Source organism: Branchiostoma floridae, chromosome 16 (assembly GCF_000003815.2).
Source record: "Branchiostoma floridae strain S238N-H82 chromosome 16, Bfl_VNyyK, whole genome shotgun sequence".
In the NCBI taxonomy this organism is placed as follows: domain Eukaryota; kingdom Metazoa; phylum Chordata; class Leptocardii; order Amphioxiformes; family Branchiostomatidae; genus Branchiostoma; species Branchiostoma floridae.
The window spans coordinates 3,177,074-3,199,016 of NC_049994.1; the positions used below are offsets into that span (position 1 = coordinate 3,177,074).

The 21,943-nt window shown below is 40.0% G+C and overlaps 2 protein-coding genes across 3 annotated transcripts in view; one reads left to right on the plus strand and one right to left on the minus strand.

The window, feature by feature from the left end:
* The window catches only part of LOC118403478 (Werner syndrome ATP-dependent helicase homolog), a 3,859-nt gene extending 2,223 nt beyond the window's left edge, over positions 1–1,636 (minus strand). Inside the window, exons 1-2 of the mRNA XM_035802201.1 lie at positions 1,498–1,636; positions 246–385 (exon numbers count right to left, since the gene is read on the minus strand). Coding sequence (XP_035658094.1) covers positions 246–385; positions 1,498–1,611 — 254 coding nt within the window. The 5' untranslated portion in view covers positions 1,612–1,636. The remainder of the gene's footprint in view (positions 1–245; positions 386–1,497) is intronic.
* Positions 1,637–5,182: 3,546 nt separating this feature from the next.
* Positions 5,183–21,943, plus strand: LOC118403625 (betaine--homocysteine S-methyltransferase 1-like). 2 transcript variants are annotated; one of them, XM_035802402.1, is made up of 9 exons: positions 5,183–5,290; positions 16,901–17,042; positions 17,635–17,753; positions 18,184–18,381; positions 18,787–18,934; positions 19,413–19,601; positions 19,944–20,074; positions 20,579–20,676; positions 21,209–21,943. In XM_035802402.1, the coding sequence occupies exons 2-9, from the start codon at positions 16,901–16,903 to the stop codon at positions 21,291–21,293; spliced, it is 1,110 nt and encodes a 369-aa protein (XP_035658295.1). In that variant the 5' UTR covers positions 5,183–5,290; the 3' UTR covers positions 21,294–21,943. The 2 variants fall into 2 exon arrangements, with proteins under 2 accessions (XP_035658295.1, XP_035658294.1); XM_035802401.1 differs by lacking the exon at positions 5,183–5,290 and adding an exon at positions 15,475–15,736.

A 21,943-nucleotide genomic window follows, 5' to 3' on the forward strand; every position in this document is an offset into this window, starting at 1 on the left:
ACAGCGGCATACAAACAACAGTCTAATAGCAGAGTATCTGACAGGGTGCTGAAATGCTTTCCGTTGTAAGGAAAATGTTCTAAAAAGGGATATTTTTGTCACATTTTAAGTCTGACACTACTACAAGTAGTACAGACTAATAAGCTGCGTTATTTTGGTATCATGAAGATGGTTACCACATAAAAAAAAAACCATGGCATGCATTTCAAGATATACAGTTAGTAAAATAGAGATTTGATACATACATGATGTCTTCACACATAAATGAACAGTCATCCTTCTGGTAACAATACACAATGTTACCCGTGAACTTCAGAACAGGGAGGTCTGAAACAAGTGTTGTTTTCTGTTGATCTCTTCGTTTTTTCTTCGAGTCAGTATGATCCTGTATAAATGGGCATTATGAAAAATATTATCAGTAAATATTACTGTATTGATGCTACACTGTCAAGGCCAATAAAAATTTCCAAAATGAATGTGTAAAAGTACACGTACAATTAAAAATTTGTAGTTTTGCACATTGATATAACAATTTTATCACCAATGACATGGGTATAAATAAAGTTAAATGATTTATTATTGATTATGGTTCCCAAACTAATCTCAAATAGATAGCTACTATGAGTACCCTACTAGTAGTAGTAGTAGTGTAGAGTAGAGCAGAGCAGAGAGTAGCATAGAGTAGTGTAGCATAGCGTGGCGTAGAGTAGAGGAAAGTAGAGGAGAGGAGAGCAGAGCAGAGGAGAGTAGAATACAATAGAGCAAGGACGTTTTAGCGTCCTTGAGTAGAGCAGAGTTGAGTTACGAGTAGCTCGAGTATACATAGACAGAGTAGGGTAGAGTATAGTAGAGTATAGTAGAGTAGTAGAGACTAGAGTAGAGTAGAGTAGTAGAGTAGAGTAGAGTAGAGTAGAGTAGAGTAGAGTAGAGTAGAGTAGAGTAGAGTAGAGTAGAGTAGAGTAGAGTAGAGTATAGTAGAGTAGTAGAGACTAGAGTAGAGTAGAGTAGTAGAGTAGAGTAGAGTAGAGTAGAGTAGAGTAGAGTAGAGTAGAGTAGAGTAGAGTAGAGTAGAGTAGAGTAGAGTAGAGACTAGAGTAGAGTAGAGTAGAGTAGAGTAGTAGAGTAGAGTAGAGTATAGTAGAGTAGTAGAGACTAGAGTAGAGTAGTAGAGTAGAGTAGAGTAGAGTAGAGTAGAGTAGAGTAGAGTAGAGTAGAGTAGAGTAGAGTAGAGAAGAGTAGAGTAGAGTAGAGTTACTAAGAGTAGAGTAGAGTAGAGTAGAGTAGTAGAGTAGAGTAGAGTAGAGTAGAGTAGAGTAGAGTAGAGTAGAGTAGAGTAGAGTAGAGTAGAGTAGAGGAGACTAGACGAGAGTAGAGTAGAACTTACTAGAACTTAGAAGAGAGTAGAGCAGCTGAGTGCAGTTGAGTACAGTACTAGTAGATTAGAGTACAATTTACAAAATGATGTACTTTCCGACTTGGAAAGGTAGGAATCTTAACCTTGTCTAAAACGACGTTTTTCATCCATTCTGGTAACCTTCTCTTCTGCTTTGTAGCCTTTCCACAGTCCCAATTACCGCTAGTGTCGAGTTGTTTTTCGTCTGCCTCCGCCATTTTGAAATAGCCGCTCTAGCTTGGAGTATTTCATATGGAGAAAGGGGGGTGGGGGATCTCTACTGTTTTTATTTTCAACAGTTTGCAATGTTGTCAGAAACTGCCTATATTGAATTTCGATAGAAATAATTAAATCAACTATTTTTTTTTGTATATTATATTAAGTTTAATTAAGCAGTATTATTGTAGGTATAATTTTTAAATTGCGCCCCTTTGAAGCTAATGAGAAACTTTTTTGACCTTACGCGGTTGGTAGAAAAAACAGTCCGTGTTATCTCCTGGCGGAAAGTTGTAGAATTGCAATCAGTGCGGTGTGTCCCCGTATGTTTATTGGCCATATGGATTGTCTGCTTACTCGTTGTTTACATAATCAAAAACCAAAACGGCAAGTTTAACCTTTGCGCTGATTGCATAGAAAAATGGTAACGTAACTAAAACAACAGGAGCTAATTGACTCATTTGCATTAACTGTGTCCTAGCCTTGATATCCTTTGAAAATCCTAATTGTCTTCAGCTTGACTTTGGCTTAGCTTTGTTTTCTTTGGAATCCAAATTGTCTTCAGTCTGAATTGTCTTACAACCTTTCCTATTGGACATCTGAAATTGTCTTCATTCATAGTTAGAGTATAAAAGACCTGTTTCTTGCAGATCACTTCAGTGTCACTGACGAAGGAAAGTGGATTCTTTCCGAAACGTCTGACCGTTTCAAAACCATATCCAGTTGCTTGAGTAACTATTTTTGGCGTATCTTATTTACCTGGATGTCTAACCTACATCGACAAACGTTACTTATGTCATTGAGTGTCAAAGTCAGTTTCAAAGAAAACAAGAATCTGCATTATTAAAAAGGAAAAAAAATGTACTCTATTGTTAAGTATTCCATTCAGCATGTTAAGTCATTTGTTAAAAACTTCCACTGAGATTTCGTACTAATTATTATGAAGACTATTTATTTTTGACAAACTTTTTTAAGCTGTGCGTCTTATATTAATGTAATCAAATCAGCATGGCCTCATCCTGTTTTTGCTTTCACCTACTGAACTCTGGTTGAACCCTGTTCTTCAGACTGAGAACATTGTAATCTGAGTGTGTACATGTCCCGGGGTACAGATCGCGCTCCGCTCGCTGAGTGCAAGAACAAATACTCAGACTACAGCAATCCGCTGTTTATACAACGTAATTGACATTCATTCAAAATGTCTACAACGTCGAGCAAGGTGTTGTAAGTTTAGATTGGAATAGTGATATAAATACATGTATGAGAAAAGCAGTTGGTAAGGTACCTTCCCCCACGGCAGCCGTAATATAGCTCCCGAGTCTCTTCTCTCCTCTTTGCAATCCAGCCGTAATATGGCTCCCGAGTCTCTTCTCTCCTCTTTGCAATCCAGCCGTAATATGGCTCCCGAGTCTCTTCTCTCCTCTTTGCAATCCAGCCGTAATATAGCTCCCGAGTCTCTTCTCTCCTCTTTGCAATCCAGCCGTAATATAGCTCCCGAGTCTCTTCTCTCCTCTTTGCAATTCTAATTGCAAAGAGGAGAGAAGAGACTCGGGAGCTATATTACCGCTGGATACCAGGCTAGAAGAAGTCTGGATTTGGAAATCCAGGGGAGTAGACTAAAAATATCTTGGAGAGAATGGAGAATAAAGAATTGTGAACTGCACATCGTCTCAGCATCATTCAATCGGAAAGAACCTGTAACACCTTCACTTCTCGCATGGTCCCAGATACCCAGCAATCCATCTCACAAGACTTAGACTTAACTTAATCAGTCAGTTGAATTTCCACCTGTTCCAACATAAATGTGTAAATAGTCCTATGTGTAAATGTGGCCACCCTAACGAATCAACTAAACATTATTTTCTACACTGTCCTCTATACAATGATGCAAGACTTGATATGTTGTCATCTTTAACCACTATGTTCATGCAGGGTATCTTACCATTTGACCCAAGACACACCACTGAAAATATTGTATGTTCAACTCTACTTAGGGGAAATGCACTCTTATCTCCCATTCAAAATTGTCTTTTATTTGATGTTGCATTCAAGTTCATCCAACAGACAGGTCGTTTTTAGGTTTTGTTGATTATATAGCCTTATTTGATTATTCCTAAGTTTGCACGTTCATTCTGTTACTTGGTTCCTTGTTTATTTTGACGTCGTTATCATTATCTTTTGACTATGTTATTAAGTGTTCGTTATTTTGTATGTGTGTCCTTATTTTTGTCATGTTTTAGAGGAGAAGACCCAGATAAGCAACTTTGCTTTTTGTCAAATCCTCGTTAAATAAAATGTGAATAAAAATAAAGAAAATAAAAAATAAATAAAAAAATTAAAAACACAAGGGTTGTATAAATGTGCGACTGTTGGAATTGTTGGTTTAATTTCCCTGGTCAATTCCACAAGCACACAATAAGTGAGGTTTTATATAGAGACGGTTTGTCGATTTGACCTATGATGCTTGACCATAAGCCCTGTAAATTGACTAGTGTTACACATATACAGAGTTGTTGGTTTGTTATTGTCATGTTACATTGCTACATCGGCGCTTTAAATGTGTTTTTTTTTTAAATATGCATTTCACTTATTGTAATAAAATACAACCCAGTCTTTTTTCTGAAGAGTGGTTTGTTTTCAATCACAACCCCCCTTCTCTCTCTCTCTCTCTCTCTCTCTAACGTTATCTGACTGTCCCTCAGTCTCCAAACATCAAAGGAGCATAGTTTTCGAATGGTATGTATACTAATCGAAACAATATACTATAGTTACTAATCCAATGTTTCGGTGTCTTTTAGAAACGTTGGAAGTGAGTAACGTTCGTTACGCATACTATCTCGTTTTGTCAGTGAAGAACCTTATCAATACTTAATATTTCACCATGAGTGTTATATTATAAGCGTTTGAAAATTTCTGTCTCGGCAACTCTCGTCCCCAGAAGACTTTCGGTAAGTCCAGTTGTCTTTTTTACCGTCATAAAAAAAAAAGATCACTGAGTGAACAATGCCCACGAGAAAATGTACAAGTACAGGAGGTTTTACGGGATCCGGAGTACCAAGGTCACACTACCAAGGTCAATTGTATAGATGACCTTGACCTTAGTATTCATAACACCTACCAAGACACCAAATATCATCACAATCTCTTTTATTCTTTCATTCCTATCATCAAGACTTTATGACTAAAGTTAATGACTACATGAACATTATGTGTGTCAGCTTTCCTTGTGTCAATGAATGTCAAATTTGTATTATGCTACCTCCCATACCACCTCTTGGCCCCTCCGCCCGTGGTGGTGTGGTCCAAATGACCAACTCCGCATTATCGCACACGCCGGATAATTGCACGAAATTCGCTGGCAAATCAGGTGTGCAATTAAGCGGCTTCCACTGTACCTATATGCAATCCGTAGCCAACTAGCATAGCCCAAATTTTCCGGAAACCCTATTCCGATAACAGTTGTCTAACCAGTGCAGTGCACGTGCATTCAACTGTGACTGACTCGCAACGTGACGTATGGCTGGGGTCTGATTTCCTTATGTTCAAAGTTCATAGTTCAAACAGATCAGCTGTTTGGTGGTGGTCAGACTGCATGGTTAGTACGAACAACAAGAACTCGCTCCGGGTTTCAACTGTGCTGCTGAGTTTACTTGAATATTCAAGAGAAAGAGTAACATCAAGGTATGTCAAAGTACAGCGGTAGATTCTAGTTTTGCTATAAGGTCGACTAGCTTGCTCGAAGTTGTTTTGCAATTTTCAAATGAAGAAGGCCTCGGTGTATTAGCTACGCGTAATCGTGTCATGGTCGGTTTCAAACACGTTTTCACCCACGTTGTAAATTTCATTGAATTCGGAAGAAATATTCTTATTCTTCGTCTAGTTTGCTGAGTGTTTATGACTTTAACTGAGACCACGCCTAAACCTAAAATGTTGATTATAGCTTGGTAGAAAAACCGGGTTAACGACATATTTCTGGTCTAAATGGTATTTCTTAACGTAGCGTGTCTTGACAACAAAAGCATTGGGGGTGTATATGTGCTTTCTATCACTGTAATAATAGTGTCGTTTCTGTAGTATATAGGGCTAATAACTACTAGTAATAGCCCTGAATCTACCTAACTGCTCTTTCTTGAAGCCCTTTCTTGAAGCCCTTTCTTGAAGATTTCTCACGACTCATAATGACATTGCGTAACTACTGCCACGCCCCCACCGAACCCCCCACTTACCTGTTGTTTTTGTCGCAGACGTTGTTTTTTGTCAATAATTAAAGGCAGAGAATGTAGGTCATAGGGAACACGAACAGTCGTGGGGTCATGTTGGGTAATTATAACAGCGGGGTTTTTGACCCATAGGGCCTGGGTTCAAGGACGTAGATATGCCGCTAACATTGTACTTACTTACTTACTTGGGCCCTTTGTTCCGGGCGGAACATAGGACTTAACAGGACTTTCCTCACTTTTACACAGGTGAAATTTGAGGTCACGTGTTTAGAGAGAGCCACAACTCAAACACATAAAAGAACCCACCCGTGGCACTTCTCGAAAAGAGTAGGGGTCATTCCCGTTGTGATTTGTCAATTAAATCTGTCCGAATATGCAGCTTGTACTCGTCTATACAAGCTTGGTGTGTTACGCCTTGAGGCGGTTTACCGGATATGCAAGAAAGCACAAACAATACAGACACTTTTGCCCTAAGTTTTGTAACCTAACCGTGACCTTAACCCTGTAAACACGTCTCTTCTATATTGCGTTTTACTCGCAGAGAATTGGGAGGGTCTTTTTAGCGAATGCCCACAAACGCCCACTCTAGAGAAGTCCGCGCTGCACGAATCTAATTTTTTTTGCTTGGAATATGTCCACGTTGTGCTCCCATGTATTAATCCTGAGTTTCAAGTCAATCCATTGACCCGAAGTGACATAAATAAAAGTTTTCGATTCTCGATGGTCTTTTTAGCGAACGCCCACAAAATGTCTTTTTAGCGAATGCCCACTATATCCACAAAAATATCGGCCGTCGCGCAACGACACCTAAACCTACCGCCACAAACATGTTCAAGATGGTGTCCCATTGATGTGTACGGAGTTTCCGTGCTTTACAAGCATTTTAAGTCCCTGTTTTTGGTCAAAATGTACGCGCCGATACTACCATACATTAACAATAGCAATTCAAAATGGCGGGCACTAGTCATGTGACCTCCTTGCGGGACTGTTCTATAAGTATCGCGGGAGGGACTGTTGTAGCATAGCTAATCATACAAACATTTTAGAGTGAATTCTGAACATGATTTTCATTTCATAGTGCTATCATCTGACTGATATTTACATTGTGGTCCTTTTTTCTGTGCTATTATTACCCAGGTTTGAGGAACTTAGTGCAAATATGGATATTGATTCACCTCAGTGCCCATTTAATGTACAAAAGGCTCAGACACATTAGTGTTATAAACCTGACTAGGGGCAGGTAACCAATACTAGAAAAACATAGCTATTTATTATTAAATTAACAATACTATTTACATTATAATAATAACTCTTCACCAAACTGGACTTTTCTTATCTTTATTTATCACAGAAACATTGTTACAATGAGGATTTGATTAGATGAGTATCTGTTACAGTGTGCACAAACTTATTAAATACAAAAATGTATTTCATTTCACTCCCTAAATATTTTTAAAGTATTGGAAGAAGTTGACATATAAACAATATTAATTGCATTATTTGTGTGCAGTAAAATGTGACCACATGCTATCAATAGCCTAATAAAATGTTGGAACATGCACAGCACGAAAACGAATATTTAAGCATACTTTCCGAGATACTTAAATGTAGCCTAAAGGTGGGAAAATATTTCCGCAGAGTTTACGGTATCGTAAAGACCACGGAAACCATGGTTTAACATTTCCGTAACCTTTCCGTATTCGTTAAGGCAGATTAAATACATGTAATATCTTTACATAACCTTTAAGCATCCTTATATGTGCCGTATATGAAACGGGTATTGCTTACGTACAGAAAACATCTACAGGCTTTGAACCGACCATACGTTCACATACAATCAGTTGACCTTCGCCTTTTTTTTATTTTCGTGGTTCTCTAAGGTGGAAATTACCAATAGGACATTTACATACTCTTATTAGTATAGGTCTATGGAGACCTCCCCCTTTTATGTATAGGTGCAAAAAAAGATGTCAGAATGGTAGCGTTTATTTTTAAGAAGAGGCATTGCTTTTACCAAATTAAGAGTATTTTCCGCTCAATATACCACATGCGCCGTTCACTAAAGCAGCGGCTTCAAATGAATAGCTCCTGCTGTGGTTGCGTGTTAAGTTTAACCAAGAAAAGTAAATATCCTGTGTGAAAGCTACATATAACAGATACAATCTTTCCGGTGTCTTTCCGTTACATTTGAGCTGACTTAACATAAAAGGGGGGAGGTTTAAGCAAACCTCCCCCCTTTTATGTATAGGTGGAAAAAAGATGTCGGAAAGGTAGCGTTAATCATTACTTGAAGAAGAGGCATTGCTTTTACCAAATTAAGAGTATTTTCCGCTCAATATACCACATGCGCCGTCCACTAAAGCAGCAGCTTCAAATGAATAGCTCTTGCTGTGTGTTAGCGTGTTGAGTTTAACAAAGAAAGGCAAATCTCGTCCTGTGTGAAAGCTACATATAAAAGATACAATCTTTCCGATGTCTTTCCGTTACATTTGAGCTGACTTTACATAAAAGGGGGGAGGTTTAAGCAAACCTCCCCCTTTTATGTATGGGTGGAAAAAAGATGTCGGAAAGGTAGCGTTAATCATTACTTGAAGAAGAGGCATTACTTTTACCAAATTAAGAGTATTTTCCGCTCAATATGCCACATGCGCCGTCCACTAAAGCAGCGGCTTCAAATGAATAGCTCCTGCTGTGTTTGCGTGTTAAGTTTAATCAAGAAAAGAAAATCTCGTCCTGTGTGAAAGCTACATATAACAGATACAATCTTTCCGATGTCTTTCCGTTACATTTGAGCTGACTTTACATAAAAGGGGGGAGGTTTAAGCAAACATCCCCCCTTTTATGTATAGGTGGAAAAAAGATGTCGGAAAGGTAGCGTTAATCATTACTTGAAGAAGAGGAATTACTTTTACCAAATTAAGAGTATTTTCCGCTCAATATGCCACATGCGCCGTCCACTAAAGCAGCGGCTTCAAATGAATAGCTCTTGCTGTGTTAGCGTGTTGAGTTTAACAAAGAAAAGAGTTTAATTAACAAAGAAAAGCAAATCTCGTCCTGTGTGAAAGCTACATATAAAAGATACAATCTTTCCGATGTCTTTCCGTTACATTTGAGCTGACTTTACATAAAGGGGGGAGGTTTAAGCAAACCTCCCCCCTTTTATGTATAGGTGGAAAAAATATGTCGGAAAGGTAGCGTTAATCATTATTTGAAGAAGAGGTATTTTTTTCCGCTCAATATACCACATGCGCCCTCACTAACGCAGCGGCTTCGCCTGAATAGCCCCTGCTGTGTTAACGTGTTGAGTTTAACAAAGATAAGCAACATTTACTCTTGGTTAAAACTTACATATAGCAGATACAATTTTTGGAATGTATAGGTGCAAAAAAGATGTCGGAAAGGTAGCGTTAATTATTATTCTTAAAAAAAAAATGCTTTTACCAAATTACGAGTATTTTCCGCTCAATATACCACATGCGCCGTTCACTAAAGTAGCGACTTCGCCTGAATAACTTATTCTGTGTTAGCGTGTTTGACGAAACCAGGAAAATCAAAATACCCTCATGGGTGAAACATAAATATAACATATGGTATCTTTCCAATGTCTTTACGTTACCATTGAGCTCACTTTACACAAAATGATGCTATGTACAGGTGCAAGAAAGATGTCGGAAAGGTAGCGTTTATTTTTTCCAGTAGTATTGTATGTTACCGATATCGTTCCGTTACCTTTGCCTTTGAGCTTACTGTTCAGAAAACTCTCTGAACTTTCTTTACAGAGGTGGATATCGATAGTTACAGAAAAAGATGTTGGAGAGGTAGCGTTGAAAGCGAGGAAATTAAATATTTAACCTCCTTGTTGAAAGGAAACAACAGTCGCCGGGAGCACTGCGTACATGCCCCCGAAGATTGGTGGTCATAATTACGGCGTGTTCCCGTTCAGGGTAAGAGGACTAGTACTGGGCGGCCTGTCCAGTATGTCGCTCGCGGGTGGCTGTGCCTTGCAGCTTGGAATCCCGACGACATAGCGTCCTCACTACCCGGTAACGTATCATGGGAATAAAGCGGGTTTGCTGTTTATATAATTGTACAAAAAAACTTTCTTATCATCTGGAAGAACATTTATTATCTACAAGCAATAATCACGTTCTCCCAGAAAGGCTGGTATTTTCTAGTGTGGTAACAGCTGTGTTTAGCTTAACCTTGGCTAAACAGCGTACAAAGGGGATGGTGTTTTTCAAATTCAAATGTATTCGCCGTCAACTATGAATAACGAACAACGCGGCATTGAATTTCTAATTAGCAGCTCCCAGAAGAGGCCAGTCATGTGATAGGGCGTTATCCAATGACAGACAAAGGTGGGTTTTTTAAACCTAACGAATATGCCATAATTTATAGAAGAAACCAGTTTGCAGGGCGTCTGTTTCGGGACAAGTCAAGAAGGAGCCTTGGACCCGTTTCAACACACGGATTATCGGCGTGGCTTTGCCGCAAATGGATTCCAACGGAACTACAGGACGGAACGGACATAACCATAGGACACTCACGGCTTGCAGGAAACGGAGTACGTATGTTGGAGAGTCTTCAACGGGGCACAACTCAGGGTGAATTCAAGACTGTGTCGTCTTGACCAGCATAAGCTGGCGGAGACATGGAGAGCACGGCCTGTTCATCACAAAACAGTACCCGTCTTCGGGAATCTGAGCGGATTTTTCCTAATGTGATGGCCAGATGGAACTATGTTGCTTGAAATGACGTCGTTCCAGGCGTATCGCCCGACACTGGACTCCAAATTGTGGACTTAAATGTAGCGGAGATTCGTGCATGGGTATTGTACACCGATTGTTCCCTCGGTCGACCAATCCAAGTCCACAATTAGAATCACAAGATAGTTTAGACGGCGAAGCCATAGATACCGGTGTAGGTATGATTCACACCAAATAAGACACGCATACCCGATGCAAAAGTTCCAATTTAAGCCACACAAAACACATAAAGCCTACCTAAAGATGCGGAAAGGTTTAAACTTACACCGCCTTTACTAAAAATAAATGACAACTATAGTCCAAGGAAAGATCACGGAAAGCGTTCGGATAAGTACGTTTCTGCACTTCTTCACGTGCCTTTCAGGGTGTGTAAACGACACATAAACGTGGGGAAATCGTGACGGAAATCGACCGTAAATGTGGTCAAAAGATCACGGAAAGGTCTTAAGAAACGCGTGCTTTCCGCCCGTATAGGTTACGAAAAACTGTCATTAACGACGCCTTTAAGCGTCTAATAGTTGCGGAAAGGCACGTGAAGGAGTGCCGAAACGCACTTTTAAGTGCCAACGTAAAGGTAACATTAAAGGGAACCTTTACGTTCACGGATAGATGTCGTTAAGTTGCGGAAAGAGTGCAGAAACGTCGCGTTTACGTTGAGTTTAAGCTTGCTTAAATATCAGATTTCGTGCTGTGATGGCACAAGCGGGCTCCTCTTCTGAGTAGAGAAAGGAAATGTTTTATAACATTTACTAGTAGTTATTACGTAGAATATTTCAACTGTAAAATGTACCTTTATTAACATTTACAAACAAATTGTCTTTTCTCTTCTTAATAAATGACAACAATACAGGTAAGTAAGGTGTGTTTCCTTTGATTACGACTAGGTAAGACACCGTACAGGTGAGTAACGTGTATTTCCTTTGAGTACAGACCAGGTAAGACACCATACAGGTGAGTAACGTGTATTTCCTTTCATTACAGACCAGGTCAGACACCGCACAGGTGAGTAAGTTGTGTTTCCTTTGCCTATATACCATATAGGCCATTATACAGGTGAGTAAGGCGTCTTTCCTTTGCCTACAGACCAGATAGGGTATTATGCAGGTGAGTAAAGCAACCTTCCTTTGCCTATAGACCAGATAGGGTATTACACAGGTAAGTTAGGTGTCTTTCCTTCGCCTATATACCAGATGGGGCATTATACAGGTGAGTAAGGTGTATTTCCTTTGCCTATAGACCAGATAGGCCATTATACAGGTAAGTAAGATGTCTTTCCTTTGCCTATAGACCAGATAGGGTATAATACAGGTGACTGAGATGAGTAAAGCAACTTTCCTTTGCCTATATACTACCATATAGGCCATTATACAGGTCCGGAGTAAGGCGTCTTTCCTTTGCCTATAGACCAGATAGGGTATTATGCAGGTGAGTAAAGCAACCTTCCTTTGCCTATAGACCAGATAGGGTATTACACAGGTAAGTTAGGTGTCTTTCCTTCGCCTATATACCAGATGGGGCATTATACAGGTGAGTAAGGTGTATTTCCTTTGCCTATAGACCAGATAGGCCATTATACAGGTAAGTAAGATGTCTTTCCTTTGCCTATAGACCAGATAGGGTATAATACAGGTGACTGAGATGAGTAAAGCAACTTTCCTTTGCCTATATACTACCATATAGGCCATTATACAGGTCCGGAGTAAGGCGTCTTTCCTTTGCCTATAGACCAGATAGGTATTATACAGGTGAGTAAAGCAACTTACTTACCTGTATAATGTCTTATCTGGTCTGTCATCAAAAGAAATACACGTTACTCACCTGTACGGTGTCTTACCTGGTCTGTAGTCAAGGAAACACAACTTACTCACCTGTACGGTGTCTTACCTGGTCTGTAATCAAAGGAAATACACGTAACTCACCTGTACGGTGTCTTACCTGGTCTGTAATGAAAGGAAATACACGTTACTCACCTGTAAGGTGTCTTACCTAGTCTGTAGTCAAGGAAACACACCTTACTCACCTGTACGGTGTCTTACCTGGTCTGCTATAAAAGGAAACACACCTTACTTACCTGTACGGCGTCTTACCTGGCCCGTTATAAAAGGAAATACACTTTACTTACCTGTATTGTTGTCATTTATTAAGAAGAGAAAAAAACAATTTGTTTGTAAATGTTAATTTTACAATTGAAATTTTCTACGTCATAACTAAATGTTATAAAACATTTCCTTTCTGTACCCAGAAGAGGAGCCCGCTTGTGCCATGTTCCAACATTTTATTAGGCTATTGATAGCATGTGGTCACATTTTACTGCACACAAATAATGCAATTAATATTGTTTATGTGTCAACTTCTTCCAATACTTTAAAAATATTTAGGGAGTGAAAGTATTTAATAAGTTTGTGCACACTGTAACAGATACTCATCTAATCAAATCCTCATTGTAACAATGTTTCTGTGATAAATAAAGATAAGAAAAGTCCAGTTTGGTGAAGAGTTATTGTTATAATGTAAATAGTATTGTTAATAATAAATAGCTATGTTTTTCTAGTATTGGTTACCTGCCCCTAGTCAGGTTTATAACACTAATGTGTCTGAGCCTTTTGTACATTAATTGGGCACTGAGGTGAATCAATATCCATATTTGCACTAAGTTCCTCAAACCTGGGTAATAATAGCACAGAAAAAAGGACCACAATGTAAATATCAGTCAGATGATAGCACTATGAAATGAAAATCATGTTCAGAATTCACTCTAAAATGTTTGTATGATTAGCTATGCTACAACAGTCCCTCCCGCGATACGTATAGAACAGTCCCGCAAGGAGGTCACATGACTAGTGCCCGCCATTTTGAATTGCTATTGTTAATGTATGGTAGTATCGGCGCGTACATTTTGACCAAAAACAGGGACTTAAAATGCTTGTAAAGCACGGAAACTCCGTACACATCAATGGGACACCATCTTGAACATGTTTGTGACGGTAGGTTTAGGTGTCGTTGCGCGACGGCCGATATTTTTGTGGATATAGTGGGCATTCGCTAAAAAGACATTTTGTGGGCGTTCGCTAAAAAGACCATCGAGAATCGAAAACTTTTATTTATGTCACTTCGGGTCAATGGATTGACTTGAAACTCAGGATTAATACATGGGAGCACAACGTGGACATATTCCAAGCAAAAAAAATTAGATTCGTGCAGCGCGGACTTCTCTAGAGTGGGCGTTTGTGGGCATTCGCTAAAAAGACCATGCGCAGAGAATTGAAATTTCGGCCGCGTAGCAGCTCGTTTGCATTTTAGCCATTGTAGCCGCAAGATAAACGAAAATGCTGTGTCATCGTGATTTTACTAATTCTTAAATAAAAGGTGGAAGGTGGGACGGCGCATATCAAACAAATCTCTAGTTAATTGTTCGATGCAACGTCTACTTTTATAAGTTTTCGCCGGTTGCTCCGAAGTGTCCAAGGGCTTTAATAGGCTGAAGAACACGAGACCAAGAGGTCACGGGTTCGATTCTAGGTTACGTAATTTAAATTTAGTTGGATGTTGTGTTTTATTGAAAAGGTACTTTTACCATGCCGTAAGCACAGTAGATCAGTAATAATCCACTGCCCCTACGGCCTAAATTAACGTTTAAGCTTAAACTTTTACTTCAAATGTTTAGTCCAGAAACCTACATATACTAAAAGATATTGCGTCTACACGTGCGAGCGTCACCACCCCCAAACATGCCAGTATAATCTTCGTCAAGATTGTGGGCATCAACGGGAAGAAGAAGATCTTTAACATCGAGGCCATTTCATGGATATCTTGAAGACTTGGATGTGTAGAGTACGCCGTCCTCTGAGATTACTGGACGGTTAACGCCTCCACTGAGTCTCCAGTCACGGAATTTGAGTTTTCAGACGTGCCACGTTTTGCGGACTTTAAAACACTGGTTCGAAAGCTCACTGTGTGTAGTTGGGAATCTTTGAATGTTGAAATGTTTTCTGAAAATACGATTGAAGTCTTGCGTCATGAAAACATGTTATTGTGGCTTGTTTACCTCCACGTATGTCATGCATGCCATATCTGGGGCACACCAAGAGTAGTTGTCCACGGATTACGTAATCATGTCCCAGTTTAAGCATACGTCACCGTGCCTGTATCCACATGATATCCCACGTGGGGCCATTTAATCCCCAATATGCAAAATAGTGTTGGCCTTTTCATGACCCCTGATCTCGACCCTCGGGGTCAAAGAAAGAGAAAGATAGGGAGAGAGAGAGAGGAGGGGGGGGGGGGAGAGGGACTGAAAGATACAGAGACAGAGGGGAAGGAGGAAGGGAGGAACTGGGAGGGAGGGAAAGAGGGAGGGAGAGAGGAGAGAGAGAGAGAGAGAGAGAGAGAGATTTTAGCAAGTTGAGCGTAAGTTTTAGTTCTTCTTGAAAATTTGAGTTCTTCTTGAAAGAAAGTTTTGAGTTCTTCTTGTCCCCAAGCGACTTTCGGTAAGTCCAATTGTCTTAAGCTTTTCCCCCGTAAAGTTTTAACCGCTGACTTGAAAACCTCCACGAACACTTCATTTTCTGGCCTAACGCGAATTTAAATCCCCGCAATCGTTTTCCATCACAGCAACTTCGCTTTTATTCGACCTGTAGGACGCTGATCTTCGATGACGACTGTAACACGACCTTCATACCAGCCCGTAGTACAAAGGCCTTTGGCATATTTGCGTTGCTTTTTAGAGCGAATACAACACAACCTATGGCCTACATATCTTTCAGGATTCTTTCAGGGTACAGTTAACTGTATTGTCTTTTTTCTCGCATGACGTATTTTGATGAATGAGAGGTGTGTAGTGGGTGTGGCTTACTAGTCGGTAGACATGTAGATTTTAGGGACATGGGACTTGAATCCAGCAGTCTTAGAGTATATTCGTGGATTACTGCGTACGTTAGTGTAGGCTCTCTACGGGACAGATGAAGCTATCTGCCGCCGGGCTAGTTGCCTGGCACTCGGTAGGATTTCCACGCGGTAGGATTTTTGCCCAGCGAAAGTCCTGTCATGTCTACCCCACTCACCTCGCCTTCGGATATTTTGACCACCGAAAGCAGAGTTTACCACCCGCGTTCCTGTTCCGAACATCTCACAGCGACACGATGGTATTTGTACCCCTAAAATGTGTGTGTGTGTGTGTGTGCGTGCGTGCGTGTGTGTGTGTGTGTGTGTGTGTGTGTGTGTGTGTGTGTGAGCGTTTGTGTGTCTGAATGTCTGTGTTAAACATTTATTAAACGGCTTTATACCAGTACCATGCCCCGAAATTTGAGCTGTGTACCTTATTTCTAGGTGAGACCACGAATACATGGATCACTACTCATAGTACATGACGAATAGACTGTAATTTTTTAGTGAAAAACAAGGAAGAAAACCGTTGAAGAGATTCATCAGTCACGTATGTTCACAGTTAATAAAAGTTTTCATCGATCAGTGACTTATCAAAGGTAAGCAAACATACCTCCAAATTTTCGATGACTGTCAGTCCATCATGTTCACGGAGTAACCTAGTTCTCGCGAGAGTTGCGAGAACTAGGTCGAGACTTGCGTTGATCTTCTGCCCCTCACCCCCGCCTCCTTGCGAAGTAGAGGTAAGTAAGACTTGGGCAGCTCCCATCCATCGTTCCGGTTCAGTTTTGCTCCTTCCAATTGAATGTGTACTGCTTCTTTAACCTTCCGATGTGCATTGCGTGGTTCTTGGTCAATGATCATAATATTGTCAGAGATGGGTTTGATGGATGGGAGCTGCCCAAGTCTTACTTACCTCTACTTCGCAAGGAGGCGGGGGTGAGGGGCAGAAGATCAACGCAAGTCTCGACCTAGTTCTCGCAACTCTCGCGAGAACTAGGTTACTCCGTGAACATGATGGACTGACAGTCATCGAAAATTTGGAGGTATGTTTGCTTACCTTTGATAAGTCACTGATCGATGAAAACTTTTATTAACAAGGAAGAAAACAGCATACGCATTTTAACCATTGACATCTCAGGGTATTTATACAGGTGCGTCGACCCGTTGACCCAGTTTTACTGTCCACGCCTTATGCGGGTACTGTTGCCACATATGTATACGTCGCGCGCGCTGCGTTATTGTGAACTGCATGGTTGGGTTGCATTTTGCAATTTGAACCAAAGAAGTGAAGGTATCCCTCTCTTACTCTGTGACAATGAACTCGAAGTCTACTACATTATTAGTTTTTTTCCTTTAATCAGAAAGAAGAGATTTCATCTGGAACAAGTCTAATATTCCTTTTTTTTCTTTGTTTATTCTAGATGGGGAAGAAAGGTTTACTGGAGAGACTGGCGGAAGGCCCCGTTATCGGTGATGGTAGTTATGTCTTCACACTGGAAAAACGTGGCTATGTGAAGGGTGGACCGTGGACACCAGAGGCCGTCATAGAACACCCGGAAGGAGGTGAATATTTCAGTATTTATTACCTCCATAAAAATGGAGGTACTGTTTACGGCCTGTATGTCTCTCTATCCGTACATGGTTGCGTATATTTGCTGTCAGCATAGTTGAAGAACGACTGAATGCAATGTGATGCTATTGAATATGTTGATAGGAAATGAAAACAAATGTAAAGTTTGGGCTTCCCGGTTGCTGTCCTTGGTACTGCAGCAGAAGTTCTGTTTTTGTATCTTTTGTCCTGAACATAATGTGGTCTATCTTTGTCAAATATTTGTTTTAAGTTTGAGAAATGTTAAATTTGGTTATATATCTGGTTATCTGTAGTGGTAGTTACTATATCTTAATCCCGTTTGCAGAGGCTTTGTTTTGCTGTATTTTTTTTTCTGTGTTCAAAATCATTCTAATACGTGGCAAAAGAGAGGCAAAAGTTGAGTGGAAAGATGTAGTCACCGCAAATATCAGGCTGCCGGGGGTTAGTTTAGAGATGATAGAATGAATCGTTAATCAGGCAACCATTGCAGGCAGTCCAGGTCATGGGGTCAATGGAAGAGTCTACTAGTTAACAAGGGGTGCTGCTTTTCTTCTTTTTATTTAGTTAAACAGCTTCACAGAGAGTTCATGCGCGCAGGAGCAGACGTCCTCCAGGCCTTTACCTTCTACTCTACCGATGACAAACTTCACCTGGCCGGAAACCTGGCGGGCGAGTCAGTTACCGTAAGTTTTGAAAGCTCCATAACCCTCAAGGCTGATTAAAAGGCTATGGGACGAACAAACGAACCGTCAGCCAAAGCAGGTGTTAGTGATCCTCCCCTTCTCTTCTTCCCAAGCCGAGCTATCTTAAGTTTCCTTTGAATCTCATAAGGGGTTATTATATTCTTCGAGAATGGCTGGTCAGATGTCCTTGCATTTATACCACACAACTTTCAGGTCGGGGGTGTCGGTCTGCAAAACTACAGTCCTTCAAAACACCGCTAGGGGCCCCTACATCACCGTGCATGTTTCTTTGAAACCTCAATAACTACCATTCTACTATAATTCATACAAATGATGTTGAATTATGCGATATTTCTGTCAAATCAAGTAAAATAAAACATTCATTATGAACAAAATATGTATCATAACATAACATCTTTACCCTGAATAGTGTCACGACCAAAACGAGGCAGCTTGCAAAATCGTACAGGAAGTAGCTGCGGAGGGAAAAGACGTACTGATATGTGGAGGTTGTTCGCCCACGCCGTCATACATGGAGAAAAAAGGCAAAGAAGTAGTGCAGCAGGAGTTTAAGAAACAGGTGGACGTCTTCGCACACAGGGAAGAAGTCGACTTTCTACTCTGCGAGGTAAAATCCTAAATATTGAGCCAGAAATGATGATTCGTTAACAAGACAAATTCGCTTTTCCCAGTTGACTACTGTATAACCAAGTAAACTACAATCAGATGCGTAACCGGTAAAATTGCACAATCGCATAGTTGGTGCAATTTACTAGTGCAAGCAAGGACGTTATATGAGATATAACGTCCTTGGTGCAAGAGAAGAATTCCATGGCTTTATTTACCCCGTCAAAACGTTGAAATGCAAATATCTTGACGAAAAGTAAGTCGTGCTCCCATTGGTCGAATCACTATTTGCCATGCATTCATTGGTTGAATTGCTAATTATGATTGACAGTCAGGATCGGTGCAGTCCAATTAGATACCCGCTTTACCTACCGACGTGAAATGTTGCATTGTCGTTTTTTTTCAGTTCATGGGTCACGTAGAGGAGTGTGAGTGGGCTATAGAAGCCATGAAAGCCGCAGGAAAACCCGTTGCATGTACGATGCGGATCGGACCAAAGGGTGACCAGAACGGAGTTCCAACGGGAGAGTGCGCAGTCAGAATGGCAAAAGCCGGTAAGTACCGCCGGTAATAAGTTTACCTCCGACGAAGGTATTGTCTTTGGCTGTTTTCGCACCTATAGCTATCATGAAATCAAGATCATTTTGATGGATTAAAAATATGATGTAGTTATTGCAAAGAAACATGGTGATTATGGCATGTCATTTGCAACAGTATTTTCTGGTAGTGAAAAAATATAAAAAGACACCCTCACCGTGAAATAGTATGTGATACAGGCCTTTAAAACAGCTGTGCGACACAACCTCTATTGCCTAAAATTGCCACCCAGAGGTAAGACTTCTGCTTTGGTTATTGCCTAGTTTTACAATACAACTACTACCTGGGCAAGCTTAAAAATCTAAATTGTTTTAAAAGATATTGTTTTAAGTAAAAAAAAAATCACCTTAGCCTACAAGGCAAACAAGGTCTTTATTCACGAAGGTTTGTGTCCTACGGAAGTTTGTTTCTCAATGTTCTGACGGTCTTTCCCAGGAGCTGACGTTGTTGGGATCAACTGTCTCTACGATGTCAACACGAGTCTGAAGACTATAGAGATGATGAAGACAGCCCTGGACAAGGCGGGCCTGTCCCCGTACCTGATGATACAACCGCTAGGGTACCACTGTCCGGAGGTGGAGAACATGCTAGAGGGCTACTTCCATCTACCTGAAGCGCCATTCGGTAAGGACAAAGACAAAACTCAGCTACGGTGGCCCAGATGTACAAGATGCTATTTTTCACTTCTAGGCCACCGTAGATGAGAATTTCATTTTTATTTTCTGTGTCCTTTTTTTTTTTAATTTTCTGTCTTTTTTTATTTTTTATTTTATTTTTTTTTTGTGTGGCCGTTTGTTTGCATTACCTGTTGAGATTTTCAAGGGTACAGATAACTTATGGGGCAGAGAAAAAATGTCGTAGGTTTGGTCCCCCTAGCTGTTTCTTTGGATATTACAGGTCCGATTTTTTTCACCATGTTTGACTTTTTTGTTTGTAATCAAACACATGTCTACATTTATTTTTTAGCTTTGGAGCCCCGTCTTCTGACCCGTTTTGACGTCCAGAAGTTCGCTCGTGCCGCCTACGAGCTGGGTGTGAGGTACCTGGGTGGGTGCTGCGGGTTCGAGCCGTATCACATACGCGCCCTAGCAGAAGAGGTGAGAACTGCAGTTCTTCGTTTAAAGCAGTATTAATCTTCTTATACTCTTGAAAGATTCGTCTGTACTTGTTTGTGTATTGATACATGAGTTGTTCCTTAGCTTTGGAAATTCTAAAAAAAATCATACTATGGCATTTGCTATGAAAGTTAACGTAAACCTTTTAAACAAAATGTGAGATATTTTAACACATGTTACATGTTTCTACACAATGCTAATGCACAATGTTACATGTCTTAATACATAGTGACATCTTTGAATTCGATGTTTCAACAAAAAGATACAAGTTTAACACAATGGTAGTCATGTTTGACACATTGTTACATGTGCCAATTTGCAAGTGAACGCATTTATCAAACAATACTTTAAGAACGATTTTTACCATAGTTAACCCTGTAATCAATTAATGATATACCTTCTATCGATTTGCCAAAAGTTCGTTCCTGTCGGTTACGATTACTACAGTCACTGTATAATCTTTTCCTGTTTCTCCTTGCGATTCAGTTGGCTCCTGAAAGGGGGCGCTTACCTGACGCAAGTGCCAAACATGAGCCTTGGGGTGGAGCACTGAAGGGCAGCATGTTCGCCTTCATGAGGAAAAGGTAAAGAAAGCTCATCTGCATTCATAGCTATAGAAAAAAGCAATACCTACAGAACTAGTACATTAAATCATCGAAAGCTTTTAGGTATTCTCTACCATATATTCTCTACATATATCTAGGACGCATCGGAAACATTTAAAAGAACTTACAACTATTTCAAATTGACTCTTGTGTTTGCCAGGTTTGGCTAAACAAATAAACTTTTGAAATACTTTTGTTTTGTTGAATAAAGAAAAAAAACAAATTAACTTGCTAATATATTTGCAAGTAGTTGTAATATAACTATTTACGTAAGGATTCAAAGTTTTTGAACATCGGTTTTAGCAAGGTTATTCTTTACAATCAAGATATGTGCAATACAACAATAAACGTATATATGACGTTTGGGACCTCATTGTCAGCAGCGCCACCTAGCTGCAAAGTGCATTATGGTCCTTAATAGACTCTTATCATCCATTGATTTTCCAAGCCAATGAAAGTATTCCCGGTTATATGAATATTGTTACAATGTAATAATTAATTTTTTTTCCAGGGCTGGACGCGAACATTGGGAGAATATAAAGCCAACTTTGGGACGTCCCGACCACCCCGTTCTCCAAGATCATCTCGATGAATAGCTTGCATCACATCCAACAATAACAGATTTATGTTCTAAGACATAAAAGTCTTGAATTAGTGATACGTTCTCTAAACATTAGCCTGTTATACAGGCAACTATGTAATTTGCCAATTGTCACCAAATCAGGAATTATGTTCACGGAAGAGAAACCTTGTTTTTGCTCCGTTTTCTTCTAAGTTTTCTTCCTTTTTTTTCCCAAAAAATTGACATAGACCAGGTGGCTGTCACCATGGTTATTGGTGAAGTAGCAGACACCCTTTGGTGTTCGATTTCATTATGTAGCAAGGGGCAGGACAGAACTCGATGGGCTGGTCATCATAAATATTAATGTGTTTGAGCTTGAATAAACAGAGCTGTAAATTGTTAAGTTATAGATCACGTTATGTTTATTTCATTTGAAATGTTGTCATTTTTGGCCAAGTCCCTATAATTGTCGATGGGCTGAGATAAATGTTCACGTATACGTGGTTTGTTTTCGACAAAATAAGATGGAGAATAATACGCACAGTGAATATTAACAACATATCGTCAGAAGAGAATAACTGACTTATACTGAAACAATCTTATATATCATGGTGATGAAAAAAGTTAAGGAATATTTTCTGTAACTTCTTTATGTGGGTGGTATTAAAATACCTTCGAAATGAT

Bases quoted from the DNA above. Each gene is read 5' to 3' on its own strand.
- LOC118403625 (XM_035802401.1), top strand. From the start codon at position 15,554: ATGAAGCTATCTGCCGCCGGGCTAGTTGCCTGGCACTCGGTAGGATTT. The intron at 18,935-19,412 runs GTAAGTACCGCC...GGTCTTTCCCAG, and splicing joins AGTCAGAATGGCAAAAGCCG to GAGCTGACGTTGTTGGGATC. The intron at 20,677-21,208 runs GTAAAGAAAGCT...TTTTTTTTCCAG, and splicing joins TTCGCCTTCATGAGGAAAAG to GGCTGGACGCGAACATTGGG.